A 15779-nucleotide genomic window follows, 5' to 3' on the forward strand; every position below is an offset into this window, starting at 1 on the left:
GTTTAAGTGGCTGCACTGTATTTTTTCAGAATACAGTTCTTGTCAATTATTCTTAATGATTTAGGCCACAAATTTACCTCAAATCTCAACGTAAGTCTGCTTCTAACAGGAAAACAACTTACCAAGAAGCCAGTTTCTACATAGTCCGGAGATTGTATTAATTATCTATATGTTTCATTGATAGCAAGCAAGCACTCGACAATCTTTACAGTGAGACTATAGACATCATATTCTCACAACATTCTCAGAGCAGTGCTGATTTGGGGGCACTTCTGCCTGGAAAGAGGCTTAAAGGCTACACGCTCTGAGAGACTTTCTGATGTTTACCTTCATATTTGAAAAGGATGTGGAGGACCTGAGAGAAGCTGTGTGATGAGACTCCAAGTAGCCTGCTCCTCCATCTCCTCCCAGCCAAGCTGACCAGCCACAGCATTCAGAGAAAGAAACCACGTTTGAGTGATGCAAAACCACAGGCTGCATTCCCCTTCCCTTGTTCTGGCACATATCAGCAGAGCAAGGTACTTGGCAACATCCATCCAGGCCACTTCAATACCTTAAGCCATTGAGTCTTGCTGGAGCAACAGCTAATTTGGTATGTGTACTGTTTCCTTTTTGACAAGATGATAACTTAAGCATGACAACTGTAAAATCATCTCCTTTTGAAAATAGAGTCTAACACATGTACTCAAAAACAGATCTAAAAATCAAAACACTGGCAAAACTCCTGACCAGTATTAGCAAGAACCTGCTAAAGTCAACAACACCAAGTGCACAACCAATGTCACAGCAAAGGATACTCATTGTACAGAAGACAGGTATCATTAATTCCTGTTGAGATCCCATTCCCTAAGGGAACTTCTACACCATCAAGGGTTGTAGTGGCTGTGGGATCAGGTGCAGTTTTGCCCAAGCCTAGAGAAGGAAAAAAACATTACTTAACAAATCTTGAAGGCAGACATCAGACTTTGCACATAAAGAAGAAGACTCAGCCAGTCATGTATTACATTCCATATGTTGTCGTACATTGACTGGGAGGAAAAATATCTTCAAGAGAACATAGAAGACATTGTCAGTTTGTTCAGCTCAGCACCGCTGCATTTATAGTAGTTGTACTCTGCTATGTTAAAAGAATAGTTTCTCTTTTTGCTGCTAGCTTTGTCATACCGATTAGACAACCAGACAGATCAGACTACCCTTACTGCTCTCGTATCTTAGCACATACACGTGAACATCGTAAAATTTTCAGGAAGTTTTAATAAATCAATTCTCATTCTCTAGATTCTTCAATACAAATCTAATTTGACGTTTGTAACAGTTGGAATGCACTGAAAAAGTGTTAGATTGTGTTTTAATAAATTTTAGAAAACTCATTTATTAAACCTCTCAAAACTGAGCATTCAAGAAAAGTCATTCACTACCAAATGCTATCGACCTTTCCTATCTCTGTAAAGACAGTCATGATTACTATTACTTGTGCTTGAATTAGAGAATGAAGTCTTTTCTCATTTTTCTTTTACCCCTACCTTTTGCTGATAGAAATGTAATGAGAACAGCTGTTGTATCTGAACTTTCACCCTTAGCCTTTCCCTTTGCTACTAGCTTCCAATGTGCTTTGAAAGCTAAACAATTATTCCTCTGATCTATTAAACTCTCATCCTTCTTCTAAAACGTATTGTATTGTTGTTGAAAGAGAGTATGAAAGTGGAGAATCCACCTTACTTTGTTCTTCTTGTACTAGGAAATGGAAGTCTCATCCTGAACTTTAGGCAGCCCATTAACTTCAGTTTTACATTTTCAAGTGTACTAACTCATCTCAAAACACTCTATATACATGCATTCAGATGCAATCATAATGCTACATATTATGCAAATGCTTAAGGAAGCACAGCTATGAGAAGACTGTAGGTCTATTCACAAAGAACAGAGACATAAAACGAGTTTGCAATCAAAAATGCATTACCAAAGAGAACTTACCTTTCACACTATGTTTTCCTTTGGGCAATTTTGTTATGTGAGAAGCATTCTTTAGCTCATACCTGGATAGCACAAAGAACATACAACAGTGTTGGATGTTCATCTTAAAATTTCTTGGTAAAAATAAATAAATAAATAAATAAATACATACATACATACATACATGTATGTATGTATGTATGTATGTATGTTTTTTCAGGCTTCAGATTACGGTGACTTAATTTAAATTCCATTTTTCTGAAGGTCAGCTGCCTTTATACTTCATCTCAGTGACTAATTTTATTGATACTGGCATTTACAACATGATTCTGGACTTCCAGCATGTTTTTACACCGCCCAACAGTTCTCATTTGACAAAAAAGGCCAATGTTGTTTTTAAAGAAATACAAAGTGCTCTTTTTTCACACTGAAGAAGCAGCTTTCAATTTTAATATAAGCTTCTATTATAATACCCTTAAGCATGTTTAGAAAATGCTCCTAATGAGCTACTTACATATTTCCAAGGGCAACTTCTCCCAGTAGTATTAACCCAATTGGATCAGCTTGAGATGTGTGACAGTAGTTGGCACTCTTGGACACCATGTCTGCAAAGTAGATGCCCTTTCCAAACATGTAGCCAGTCTGCAGCAAAGGGGAAGGAGTGAAATGGAAAAAGAGATTGAAAAATTCATATAATAACATCAGTAATATAAAGGCAGTACTGAATCCATCTGGCTGAGCTCTCAGGAAAGCAAGCTGGAACTCACACTCTCATAGACACCATACAGCAACCCACTCTGGACTTTGAATGCTGTCTTTGTGCTCAGAGACAATGCTGGGTCCTCCCCCCCAAAAAATCCTACTGTTTAGATTCTCTCCGACCGTGATCACTTCTGGGCACAAGGATGGAGGCGACCAGAGAATCTGTCTGTTGAACATACCACAGGAGCTTCAGGGGGAGCTATCCGGAGACCCTGCGAGAGGATACCAGCGAAGTTGGTGGTGCGGGAACCGTGCCACAGCAGCTGGCGATTATGGAGCTGCTTAAATGGCTTGTAACGCTGACTCTCTCCTTCACGTTCAATCCTGAAGATCTTCAATTCAAAATGGGACAGGAGAAAAAGAACTATTAAGTAAATTAGCCATTACTTTCACGCAACCAATCTGGCAAACAGGCCGATCTACTATGAGAATTGATCTAAATGTTCTTCAGTGCTCACAGCTTGCTATGTCATGCTCACAAAAGAGGTAGCCTTGATCACAGAGAACCGTATTACTCCTTTACCCTCTCTTCTGTATTCTCACGAGACCATTGCTTTCTGAAAAAAATCATTAAGGGAATTGAAGCTTGATTTCAGATGACTACTCTTTTATGCAGCAAATTAAGGCAAAATAAAAAAAGCTTAGTCTCATCCCTGTCTAGACTTCTCTATTTAATAAAATACTAATTGGCCTATCAAAATCTGCCTTCAACACAGGAAATGAGACAGTACTCAAAAATAAACTGAAGCCATAAGCAACTAAATAGACTGAAAGTTAACCTGCATGAACTTAAATCCCAGTATTCTCATACTTACTTCCACAACTTTGAGGTCATATGCATTGTGAGTAGCAGCATGAGTATTTTTCACATATTGTTTAATAATCTTGGCTTCTTCTGAATCTTTGTCAACCACCTGCATAGAAGCAAATGAGATGTTTCTTTAGAATACAAATTAGCAAACTTGTTATAAAATGAAGACATTCATTTTATGCTGCCCAGTTTAAGCTGCCTCTCTATTTGATCATTTAGGTGGAAATCCATCCTCAACCAGTGAATTGGTAAAGTCTACAGAAAGCACTCAACCAGAGAACTGCTGCTGGTGGCAACAGGAAGGCACCTCTGGAAACTTGCACGTCTTTCAATCACCCTGTTCAAAGCAGGATTAGCTGTAGCAGATCGCTATAGTCTGAGTCCAGTCATACTTTGCAAAGATAGAACCAGCACAGCCTCTCTAGGCAACTCTCACAGTTAGGGGAAAAAAAAAAAAAAAAGATTCAATCATTTCAATCTGTTCCATTGCCTTTCATTCTGCCAGTGTATACCACCACAATAAAACAAGTCTGTTATGATGTTCTCTATTTCTTCACCCCACCTGGAATTTATACACACCAGTAGGATACACCCAAACCCCTCTTTCCTCCACATTAAAAAGCCCAAGGTCTCTCAGCATCACCTTGTGCAACATGTGCTCCAGCACCATAGCCATCTTGGTGGCCCTTCTTTGAACTCATGCCAGTACACCTGTCCACTTTGAGCTTAGGTGATCTGTTAACACTCCAAAAAGACATCAGCATGCATTCCTGGTCAGTCACTTTTTTTTTTTTTTACCTTAATATCAGTTCGAAGCTTTTCATAATTGATATCAATTGGGTCTTTATCTCCATCTTCATTTCCACCTCTGAGAAGACTGTAAGCAACCTCAATATCAAGCAAGTTGTCCAACATCTGCACTTTAGCCTGAATAATTTAAATAAGTTATTTTACTTGCATCTTTGATGTTCAGAGTAACTCTAGAACACTTCCAAATTATAAAGATTTACGTGAAGCATAGGCACTGGCATTTAACAAGACTGCCTTTTAAATAAATGCCTGTATATAATACAGGTGTTCACACATCTATTCACATGTTATAACTATTTTTATGTATCTTCTAAAACCTTATATATAATCTCCATATGTAAGCACATAAATAAACAACAACAAAAAAAAAAAAATCAGATATTCTGAAAAAGCCCACAAGCTTAACCTCATAAAAGCTGGGGGTTGAAAAAATACTTCACGCTTCATGAATTTGGTCTAGTATTAGGTTTGTTGCCTGCAAACAGCATACTATTTCTAGTAATTACCTGAATGTATTCTAAGTTACTGAGAAGAGGTGGTTTCTTCATCCCAAAGTCATGAGGGATCAGAGTATAGAAACGATTTGAGAGGTCCAAGATCTGGGATTCAGAACCACCATCAGAAACTGCCTATATAAGACAAGAAGCAGCAAAAGAAAATTACTGAATAGGCCAGAATATGGCTCCACAGCAACAGGTGTACACAGGATACTTGAGAACAAATAAACAGAAGCAGCAATAGAAATCATCTAATTCCTGTAAGTACCAAAGGAGTAAAAGGGGCAGCTTTATTCTTTTGCACATAGTAAGTGCCAAGGCTTGCTCAGAAAAAATCTAACGGGATTATGCTTTCCAGAAGGGAAAATAAAGGTACGTGTGTGGATGTGTTCTAAGAAAGGTGAAATCAAAACTTCGTTTAAACAATGCTTTCCCAAGGTGCCCAGGACTAAAAAAAACAACCAACAAAACAAAACAAAACAAACAGCAGCATATGCTCATGTACTTTTGCAAGCTCTTTCAGGCAGTACTATGCAGTAATCCTTGGAACGGTCCATGTCATGATGTGTAAATACAGTAGTCATCAAGCCAGATTGCTTCCTTGAGTCGACTACTTCTACCCTCATGTTCGAACAGATTCTCTGGGGTGGCAACACCAGCTTCGCCAGCTGAAGTTTTGATACAAGAGCTTGAAGTAGGTAAAAGCACTACATAAACTTGGAAAGATACAAACACTGCTTAAACTTTTACAACAACAGAGAACTAACTAGTTCATCGTGGAAACCACATACTCTTCTACACCTAAGAGCAAGCTCAGATCTTCACACAAATCAGTAATCATTTACATTTCAACAAAACGGTTTCCACCAGTCCTTTTAAGATAGAAGTACACACCCTCTTCCCATTGTCTCTCATATTATGCAAGAACAAAAGAAACCTCCAGCAACACACACAGCTCACCATTCACCCCACTTGCTCAAACATCTGCCACACTCACCTGCTGAACTTCATTAAGGATGGAGTATGCACTTTGGATCTGTCGCTTGCTCAGTTTCCCCAGTGGCATCTTCTGCAGGTCAATCTGAAAGTTGGAAACAATTAAAACAGGATTTCACTACACTGAAACTTTTGCAGCACCATCTCTCTGGTTTCCAGGGAACAAATCTGTTCATGTTTCAGACTTGGTATTAATCAAGGAATGGTATCAGAAGGACAGTGTTTGCTACTGAAAAGATGTCCTATAAACAAAGCAATACAGCAACAGGAGACTAAGCGTGGCAGAGTAACACAAAATGCATCCTAAGTGTCTGACTGGGATTTTAGTATTAACCTACCATCAAAGGTGCTTCTGAATCCTTCTGGTAAGTATACATTTCAGGCTAACAATGAAGCAATATGAAAGAATGAATTCTTGCCCATAAGATCTTCTGTATACACATGTAAAACCTAGACACTCTCTTCCAGCCCCCAGCTTTAATACTACAATAATCAATGGACAAATGTAAAGAGGTTACAAGATACTTGAGATATTTCACATCCATGACTGAAAAAAATGAAAAGCAACTAAGTCAGAATTGATGCCTTGACTGCCTACATTTATCTATTAATTGATTTCATTTGTCACTGTTCCTTTTGTATTCGTGGATCCTGAATGAGTTTGATTTGCATTAAATCTTTGCACAATTATGGGCTGCCTGAATACAAAAGCACATAGCAAAAGTAAACAGCAATGGAGTCATTTATCACACATGTACTCTCTGGACTATTTACAATACTCATCATACACCCTGCAGGTGAAACTAGCATTTACTTTACTTGGTGGGTTTATGAGTCAGCTCAAGGACAAAAGATTCTATGAAACCATGTACATGGTATACTATCTGGATAAGCTATATGTTATTCATTCACTACAGAACAAGGAACCCTGGCTGTGTGCAAGTCTTCTCTGCAAGCTGAACTCAGAAGATGGTTCTGAGCTACAGAGACTGGTTCAAAAGCTCCGAAGTGATTTTTTTTAAACAGAGATTTCCACCTTGTATTGGGCTAAGGAGAGCTCTTACTTTTTGCTGCTACGCATACATACAGTCAGTTACTAAGAGAAGCCATGATGGATGCAAAAGAGAAGACAGACTTCAAAACTGATCATGTGTTGAGGACAAATTTGAAGAATAATACTGTGAGGAACACTGAGGGGAACATGAAGAATTAGCTGCAGAGCTGCATGTGCCAGGATGTCATGAGGAGCGAGGGAGATATTTACCCATGCAAGAGGGCAAAACACTGGAACAGACTGCCCTGTAGCCATCAGCCTCATGCAAGGCAATGACATGGATAACTGTAATAACACTCTGTTCACTTGGTGAGGGGAAACTCTCAAAAATTAAGTTAGAAGCAGGAAGAAAAGTGCTTCAGAACTCACAATTTAGGCATAGAAAGACTGCCTAGATAGAAGGAAAAGCTCAACAGCAGGCTCGTTAAATGCATCATACAGCCATTTTCAGAGGATGCGGAGAAACATGAGACTAGGAGAAAAAACTCCTCCTCTAAAGAAAAACAGCTGTCCAGCAGCAGCATGAGACAAATCTAGTAGGAAGTGAGTCCTATGATTCTCATGTCTCCTACAAACGTGCAGCTGTAGGAATTAACGGAGTTTGAGTTTTACAAAGCCAGATGACATCCCAATAGATGATCTAGAGCCTTTTGCCAGTTCCAAGTACAAGCTATTATTATTGTTTCAGAAAAACAATCAAAAAAGACATTGAATATACACAAGAACATAACTAACCTACAGCAATACAAGATGTCGGGCAATACATCTGAAAACATTCAGATAAGCTGCTTAAATATGAAGTCTTAGAAGAAGACAACTAAGCTGGCTGAAGAAAACTGACATCTGTTATCTAGAATCTGTCTGACTTGTATTAACACAACCTGCAGGATCTCTGCTCTTTCAATGCAAGCAGAGATACTACCAGACTGATCTCTAAAAGTTGAAAGAAAGAAGAAAGGATGAAAACAGGGTATCATTAGAACAAATGAGAAATAAAACAACAACAAAATCTATAGTTTGATGCAGTTCAGAAGGAGATTGATACAAACATTCCCCACTGTAGAACAAAGAACACGCTCATGTGCATCATAAGTAAGTTACTACTTCCACAGCCTGTCAAACCTTGGTCAGACTCTTGACCTTATTCAGTGCTGATCTAAAACTAGCAGTGACTTCTGCAAAGTATGATACACGCTGGATTGCAAAGAACTTACTTCAGGCTGTGCAAGTATGATATAGAGAGAAATGGAAGTTATAATTGAGACACATGCATGCGTGTAGTCACCTCAAATTCCACCATAGCTTTCTTCATGCTCTCCACATCAAAAATCATCTTAATAAGGTCTTGGATTGGCTTAGCAAGCTTTGATTTAGTCCCAGCACCCACTGTCAGTTTCTTGACAGCTTCTTCATCCTGAGAAGAAAACGTAGTACCAGAATTAGTAAAATCACAAAGGAAAAGGTAACAGACTGGCAGCCATGGTATCCAGTCAAAACCAATTTAGTGGACATATAATATTACTAGCCTGAAGTTCATAGGAAGCATTGGATGCTGGTCTGACTTTTTGGAGCTAAGTGGTGTCAAAAATCCACCTATTCAGTAACTGGGCAGAAGCGTTTCAAGAGGCAGCATTGTAAAATAAAGGCAGAATTAAAGGAATTGAACTGCGGCATCTCTGCTTTACCTCAAACAGCAGTATTCACTTGTTCTGCAAGATTCTGTTGCAGACACCACGGTATGGAAAAAAAAAAAAAAAAAAAAAAAAAAGAATGCTTATTTCACTGTTTTATAACAAAGTAGAGATACAATACTTAGTTCCAGAACATTTTTATAATAAAAATGGCCATCAGTAAGTACAGGCATCATCAGTTAGAAGCAATACTTCCTAGGAATTTTCCTGGGTAGAGTGTTTCATCATAAAGCATCTGCCAGACACTTCAGTGCCACAGCACACTGCAGCACAACAGTTTCCTGCTGCAATATTCAAATTTCCAGAAAGAAAGCTAAGCATTGGCTACTTCACGCTGAAACACAACATCCAGTAATGTGGCTATAGAAAAATACAATGTCTTGAAAACATCTTCTCTGATGTCTTTATAGCTACTAGCAGCATTCAGCTATGTCACCTGAAAAAAGGTTAAGTTATGGGTGTCTTTATCTACGTACATACACTCCCAATGGGCAGAAGGAATAGAATTCCTATTTAGCACAGATGTCTAAACAGCCAAATCCTACTGGTAACAAATATTTTCTCCTCCTCAGCTTGCCCAACATGCACACTAAGCATTGGGCTGCATAAGATTTTCACCATTTGGGAGGATTTTGAATGCAGAAAACAGATGAAGTGTGTCTATTTTAAATAAAATAAAACAGGGAGTTTGTGAAATGACTGCTTACTTCATCTCAAATTCTGTAAGATTACACAGAGTAAACAAGAATAATTGTCCTCCCAGCAGTTTCCTTGCTATGCTTACATTAATTATTTGTGCAGCAAAACCCCAGCACTTCATCCCTCAAGTTAAAGTGTCAATGAGTGCAGAAAGAAGAGTTACAGGAAAGCAGCTGAGCAATGCTCCACCTGGCACAGGGACATTTAACAGTTACCTGTCCATAGTCTATTTCCAGTGGGTAGAATTTTTTGGGATATTTAGTGAAGTTCTTTGAATGCCAAGAATTGCCAGTTTTCTCCTCATACAAATTTAGGAAGTGTTCAACAGCATCTTCTTTTGATGGCATCTGCTCCAGCTTGTTACTCCCAATGACAGTGCCCACACGACCCCAGGATCTGAACACCCAATACCTAGAGAAGCGAAACGCGAGAAAAGAGCAGATGTGAAGGCTCTGGCTCTAGATCTTAGTCCAAATGAAACTGATTCTGCAACTGTGAATCAGCCATTTGCATGTCGTTAATTTAAGGAGAGACATTCTGCAAGAAAGCAACAGAAGAGCCACCACAGAGTCTATGTCCAACAACAGGTGTAAAGAACACCTGCTGTAAACACACCAGATGTACAGCTCTGAAGATAAATGCATGCACAGCGAGAGAGAGAAGGGGAAAGAAATAAAGTAGCAATTACCACTTGAGTCAATATTTTTACAAATACACATCTTCAGTCTTTTGAGTTCATGTATTTAGGGGAAAAAAACACCACACATACTTAAGCCTGTGATTCGAAGTCATAGAGTTCAGATTCTTAGGGACAACAGAAATAACTGAAGTATTTGTTTGTTTTACTAACATTAACTTGGACAGCTTCAGCAATCAATTTTTCCAACCTGTCAGGCAGAAAGCACAGGTGTTGGGAACCCTCCATCTGAATCCAGATCCAAACTCTGGATCACAGATCCAGACACAAACTCCAAATACAGGAACCAGCCACATCCCTCTCAATTTCTGTATCTGTTATCAGAAGCACAACCACTGGACAGATCCACATTTGATAACAATCACCTCCTGACCTTTCACTGTATTTTGCTAAGCCTCAGTACCCCTCTGGGTCAGAACTACACTGTGATGTTAAGAGACAGAATCTGATTTTGTTTCCCAAGGTCACAGCTCTGCAATTAGAAGACAAAATTAAGTTGGACAATATGGGGAAGATTCCCAACATTACATACTTCATGATTGGGCTCCTGAATGTTAAAACAGAAAAACCTGTATTTTCATGGGCGGCTGTCAGTCACAGAGCACTGTGACTTTCCTGCTATCTTCTTTGGACTGGGTTAACTGGATATCTTCGTATGTGCCTCACTCATTCCAGGATACACAAATGAATGCTACCAGACAATTCAACAGCTCCTCCTCAGCCCCTCCCACCTCTTTTAAACAAACACATTTATCCATAACTCCTTACAAGAACACTGTACTCCTTTCTTGCTTTTGTAGAAACCAAAAATCCAGTACTTACTAGAAAAAAGTGAACAAAGACATTTCTAGGGAAAATTGAACTCACCTGCTCTCTCTGTCATCCTCTAGCAGCTGCAGTTTGTAATAGGAATTTGTTCCTTTCACAATATCCACTAGGCCAAGAGTTGCACTGAAAATCTTTCCACCTTTTTCAAAGACGTGAGCAGAATCCTCCAAGCCTACAAAGAAGGAACAGAATTACAACACAGAGGTTACTATTTTAGCTTTCTTTCCTACATTCACGTTCACCCAGGTGTTTCAAAATTGTGAGAAAATTAACAAAATATCAGAAAGAACAGTGGTACCATGCTCATTAAAAACTATTTGAAGCTTACTTTTCAACACATTGTAGGTACATGCTTTTAGGTACACTGGAATGAACCTCAACCCTAACTTGAAAAAAAATTGTACATTTGAGAAAGGACAACCTAGAATCCAGCCCTGAACACTGCATGACTGGCTAGAAGAATTCTCAAGAGAGATATAGCTTTACAGTTGTCACATTAAAAAATGAACTGAAAAAGTGAAGGCTGGTCTTAGTTGCAGTATGAATTCTAAGGACAACATCTGTACATAATCAATTTGGAGAGTAGCATCATTTGCCCCTGCTCAAAGAGTCTTTGAAGCAAATGCTTATGCCACAGCCACTGTCACTGCTGCCTGAGCCTTTATCCACTCCTCTAACATGTTTCTGAAGCAGAAAAATGTGTATACCTTAGTTTAAATGGACCTCCTGAAAGATGCATTAGAATACTCTAGAATGTCCAAGCTTTAAGGCAAGGAATTCTTGCCTTCCTCTGATAGCAAGAAAAGCTGTCTTAAAAACACCACTTTCTTTTACAGCATCCTTAACTTTTACATTAATGACTGAAAAACCTTTTCCTTCCACAAGATAAAAAAATATATATATATATATATATATATATATAAAAATAAGAATGCTGCAAACAATCATGAATCCTGAAGACTTTGGTGAAGGCTCAGCTATTGTTCTCACTCACCAGAATCAGGATCTACTGCTGCTCCACCTTTAACTGTTAGCTTCATTTTCTTTTCAGACTTGCTAGGTCCTGCAAGGATAAGAAGATAATTTTTTCCTACATAGGCAATACAGTTTGACTTGAATCAAGATATAAATTCTCAATTTGCATAATTACTACGTTAATGAGGCTTCAAATCAGATTTCCAGAATAAAACCACCACACTTCAATGGCTTTTCACCTGCCTTTAGCAGCTAATTCACAGCAGCCACCCCCCAGAAGAAAATGAAAACCAAGATCTCCCCAGATAACATCTACCTTCCTTCCTCCCGACCCCAATATTGTTTTTCCAACTACACAATAGATAGAAGTCACATTTGTGGTTGTATTTAAGTGGGACTTTAAAACTTCATAGGGCATGTGGGACAGACATTCAGTACTCCTGAAGATCCTGCTGCTGTTATTGCCAATAACACGAATCCGGATGACAAGCTAAAAGCTTGGGGGCTATGGAAAAGAAGCTGAGCATATCTAATGCTTTTGTTCACTTTCCAGCATGAATAATGCAAGCTTGACGTGGCAGTTGTGAAGACTACTGCACAGTGGTGATGGGCTGACAGTTGAACTATGTGATCTTAGTGGTCTTTTCCAACCTTAATGATTCTATGATTTTAAGAGTGCCGCTGAGACAGAAGCTGTCAAGAGATAGCTTCAAACTCACTTAAACCTGGTCTTACCTAAAGCTTGATTATTTAAAATTTACTATGAGGGAAAAAACAATCAGAGAACTCTAGGAAAGGATGAGGCTAGACTATACCCAGATTTTCTTTGTGCACACAGAGCATTAAACAGGGCCCTGAAGAAACAATCACTTCATTCTTCACCTTGTTCTTCTTTGACCTTCCCAGCACTCTTCATATTTTGGGGCTTGCTGCACTTCCCATCCACTGCCACCTCCTGGTGCTCTGTTTTCACCTCTGCACCCCAAGGTGAAATTGCATGGAGAGAGAGAAGCTCCTGAAAGCTCTTGCTGGAAGATTTCACATCCTTAAGAAACTCCTCTGAGACCACACGAACTTTGGCATCCTTCACTTCTTCCATTTTCTTGCTCATTTTCTCCACCTCTTCTGCAGAGGCAGAAAAGAGAGGAAAACAAACAAACAAACAAACAACAGTGAGGTTTCAAGGCTTCAGCCTCTACTTCTGACAATGATTCAGAACTCTGCAAAACTTTGAGGAGATGCATTTCCACAACATTCAAAGCTGCAGACTGGACTACAGCAGAAACACATTTTACTCGATTGGTTCAGCCTTTACGGCACAACCCACATTTTTGCTAGGTAAGTAGAACTCAACCAACTCACATTTCCTTTTACTTTTCCAAGGCCACATGCAAGTGGAAACACACTCCCTAATCCAAACACTAACCCACATAGAGCTCTAATCAAGTACATGCATCCAGTGCTACCAGTGACCACCCCAAGGCTGCTCACTCTGTGTGCTGATGCACAGGGTGGCCTTGTTAGCTGTTGTTGTCATCTTTCCTCCCAACTCCTCCACAATATTCTTCACTTCCTCCTTGTTCTTGGACAGCTTTCCAAGAGTCAGGATCTTCATGTTGGTCAGGGGTTTGTCTAGGGGTTCAGAAACAAAACAACACATTAGTGACGGGCACAGAGTTCCCCACACAAATAATAAGCAGAAAGAGACAGCATCCCACACGCTCAGAACAATCAGCACTGCGTGCAGGGAGATGAGTCCAAGTGGGTCTGACTAATGAGTGGGAGAAAGCTTCCATTCTCTAAGGGAGATGACAAATCACATACAACAAACAGAACGAATGGAAGGCTGAAAAGATGTGTATGTGGGCACATTATTTGCCTGCATTTAGCTGTTTTTTTTTTTTTTTTTTTTTTTTTTTTTTTGTCTGCTTCAGAACTGTCTACTAGTGACTTTGCTCAGCTTCCCTCTTCATCTGATGACTGGACAGCATGAAAAGTCCTGCCTCTTCAAAAGGAAATGTGCTTTTGAGGAGCTGGAGAAAGTTTACCTCTCAAACAACAGCATTCTCACACGTTACAGTACATTTGAGTCTTGATTTTACAGACAGTTCAAAGTTGGAAGCTGGCTGAATCATGCAAACCCTGCAACAAGCACACTGGTAAGCAGTTGATGCTTCACTATTTTATAGTGTCAATACTGATGCAATGAGCTTTGCAGTGCAGGTGGATCCAGGGCACAGTGAATGTCTGAAAGCTTTTTCTGCATTTCTAAAGATGAATGCTAAACTGAAAGGTTTTTGTTCCTCCCATCCACCATCACAGACATAAATGAGTTAGGCTGCTAGCAAACGAAGTAATCTGGGCTTAATTCTAGTCAGCAGTTTGTATTTACTTTCAGAACACACTGGAATGGGAATCAAGTTGCCAGTTAAAACAATGTGATCTGGCCAACATTAGCTACACAGAATTACTTTCACCCTTTTCACCAAGTAATAACATCTCCCTGCTCTCCAAACTACAGCCAAGGCTAAATAAACTAAATAAGAAGTTACAGTTCTGAGTGGACAAGGCACATTACTAAAGGGTGTAATTTGTGCCAGTGGCCTATATGGAATTAGCGGAGTTGAACCATTTGCCAGTTTGCAGGTTGGAGACAGCACACCTGTTCTTGCACAATGCTAGTCAGCAGTTGTTGAGACTAAGTACACAAAGAGGATTTCAAACAACTTCCTGACCTTAAAAACCTAACACTGGGTGTAGAATACGGAAGCTGATATTACTGAAGAACCTGGATGCTCCCCAAAAAACCAAGTCAGAAAGTATTTCACAGCAGATCTCACTTGGGACACGGGCCTTTAACTCTTTGATTCATTGTGAACACATCATCAAGAAATACCCAAAATGATTTGTCAGAAAAACAGTAACCACACAGACATGAAAAAACAATAAGATCCCAAGCATGTGTGCCCAATGAGCCAGAAAAAGGTCTTGCTTTGCTAGGAAGAGGTAGCACATGACAATCTGCAATTCTATTTCTTACCAGAAGAGTTCAGACTGCTCAGGGGTAAAAGAACCACAAACAGCAGGCCTGTTTAAGGGGCACATTTGGATGGAAACGGCATCAAACACCACCTTGAACTCCACTGACCTTGGGGTGTAGAGAGAGTCTCTGTCAAAGGAGCAGATGCAGATGGAGGTGGTGCGGAGTTCACAGTTGCTGCCTCAGGAGGGAATATCCTGTCCTGCTTCTTACACTTAAACTTTTTGAGATAAGGAATTTCACGAAATTCCTGTATGGTAGAAGCATACAGATTTTAAAAACAACAAATACTACTACAAAATTTAAAAGCCAAGTTAAGCACTTGCCAGATTGTGTCATTTACCACAGGTCTCAAAGGATCTCCAAGATACTCATATTAAGATAGGCAAATATCCACTTCATTGATTCAGAAACCAAAGCTAGAGGAGAGTAAATGACTGGTTTTAAATCAAATCAGCAATATCTCTTTTAATTTAGTGTTACTGGGAAAAGGGATGACTTTGTTCTACATTTACTGCCCCCAGAGAGATGCAGCCGTGACAGGATTCCCCGCTGTCACAGCTGCTGAGCACTGCAGCACACTGTGCTCTCCAGCATGCAACATCCCAAACTCCTCACAAGAGGAAGCATCAATTAAGCAGCATGCTTCAGATCATTCACATTTACAGTCAACACCCACCTTTGGGATTACCCAGTCTTTCCTGCTGGGAGTCTGTGTTTTAGCCACACACTTAGTCCAGGCAGTAATGTCCCCTGAACAGTAGTATGCATCGCTCTTGAACACAAACTGCCCCTTACACTCCTCGCAGGGAAGCAAAGCTCCAAACGCCATCCCATCTGCCACTCGGTCCAAGATCTAAAACAACAAAGAGTACAAAACTGGCATTCAGGAGAGCATAACCCCCACACAGAGCCTGACCAGACAGCACTGCTGGAGAGGGAAAAAAGTAGATGAGCTACTGCATC

The 15779-nt window shown here is 39.7% G+C and overlaps 1 protein-coding gene across 1 annotated transcript in view; it reads right to left on the bottom strand.

Annotated features, from left to right (window-relative positions):
• PARP1 (poly(ADP-ribose) polymerase 1) overlaps positions 1–15779 on the bottom strand; it is a 28425-nt gene that overhangs the window by 1954 nt on the left and 10692 nt on the right. The window contains exons 7-22 of the mRNA XM_042888310.1: positions 15493–15669; positions 14922–15063; positions 13265–13405; positions 12656–12898; positions 11793–11861; positions 10838–10970; positions 9489–9684; positions 8169–8297; positions 5831–5914; positions 4843–4965; positions 4325–4453; positions 3531–3629; positions 2895–3047; positions 2468–2595; positions 1975–2036; positions 798–912 (exon numbers count right to left, since the gene is read on the bottom strand). Of these exons, the coding sequence (XP_042744244.1) occupies positions 798–912; positions 1975–2036; positions 2468–2595; positions 2895–3047; positions 3531–3629; positions 4325–4453; positions 4843–4965; positions 5831–5914; positions 8169–8297; positions 9489–9684; positions 10838–10970; positions 11793–11861; positions 12656–12898; positions 13265–13405; positions 14922–15063; positions 15493–15669 (2123 nt within the window). The remainder of the gene's footprint in view (positions 1–797; positions 913–1974; positions 2037–2467; positions 2596–2894; positions 3048–3530; positions 3630–4324; positions 4454–4842; positions 4966–5830; positions 5915–8168; positions 8298–9488; positions 9685–10837; positions 10971–11792; positions 11862–12655; positions 12899–13264; positions 13406–14921; positions 15064–15492; positions 15670–15779) is intronic.

Source organism: Lagopus leucura, unplaced genomic scaffold (assembly GCF_019238085.1).
Source record: "Lagopus leucura isolate 7727_CA_CO unplaced genomic scaffold, USGS_WTPT01 Super-Scaffold_73, whole genome shotgun sequence".
In the NCBI taxonomy this organism is placed as follows: Eukaryota; Metazoa; Chordata; class Aves; order Galliformes; family Phasianidae; genus Lagopus; species Lagopus leucura.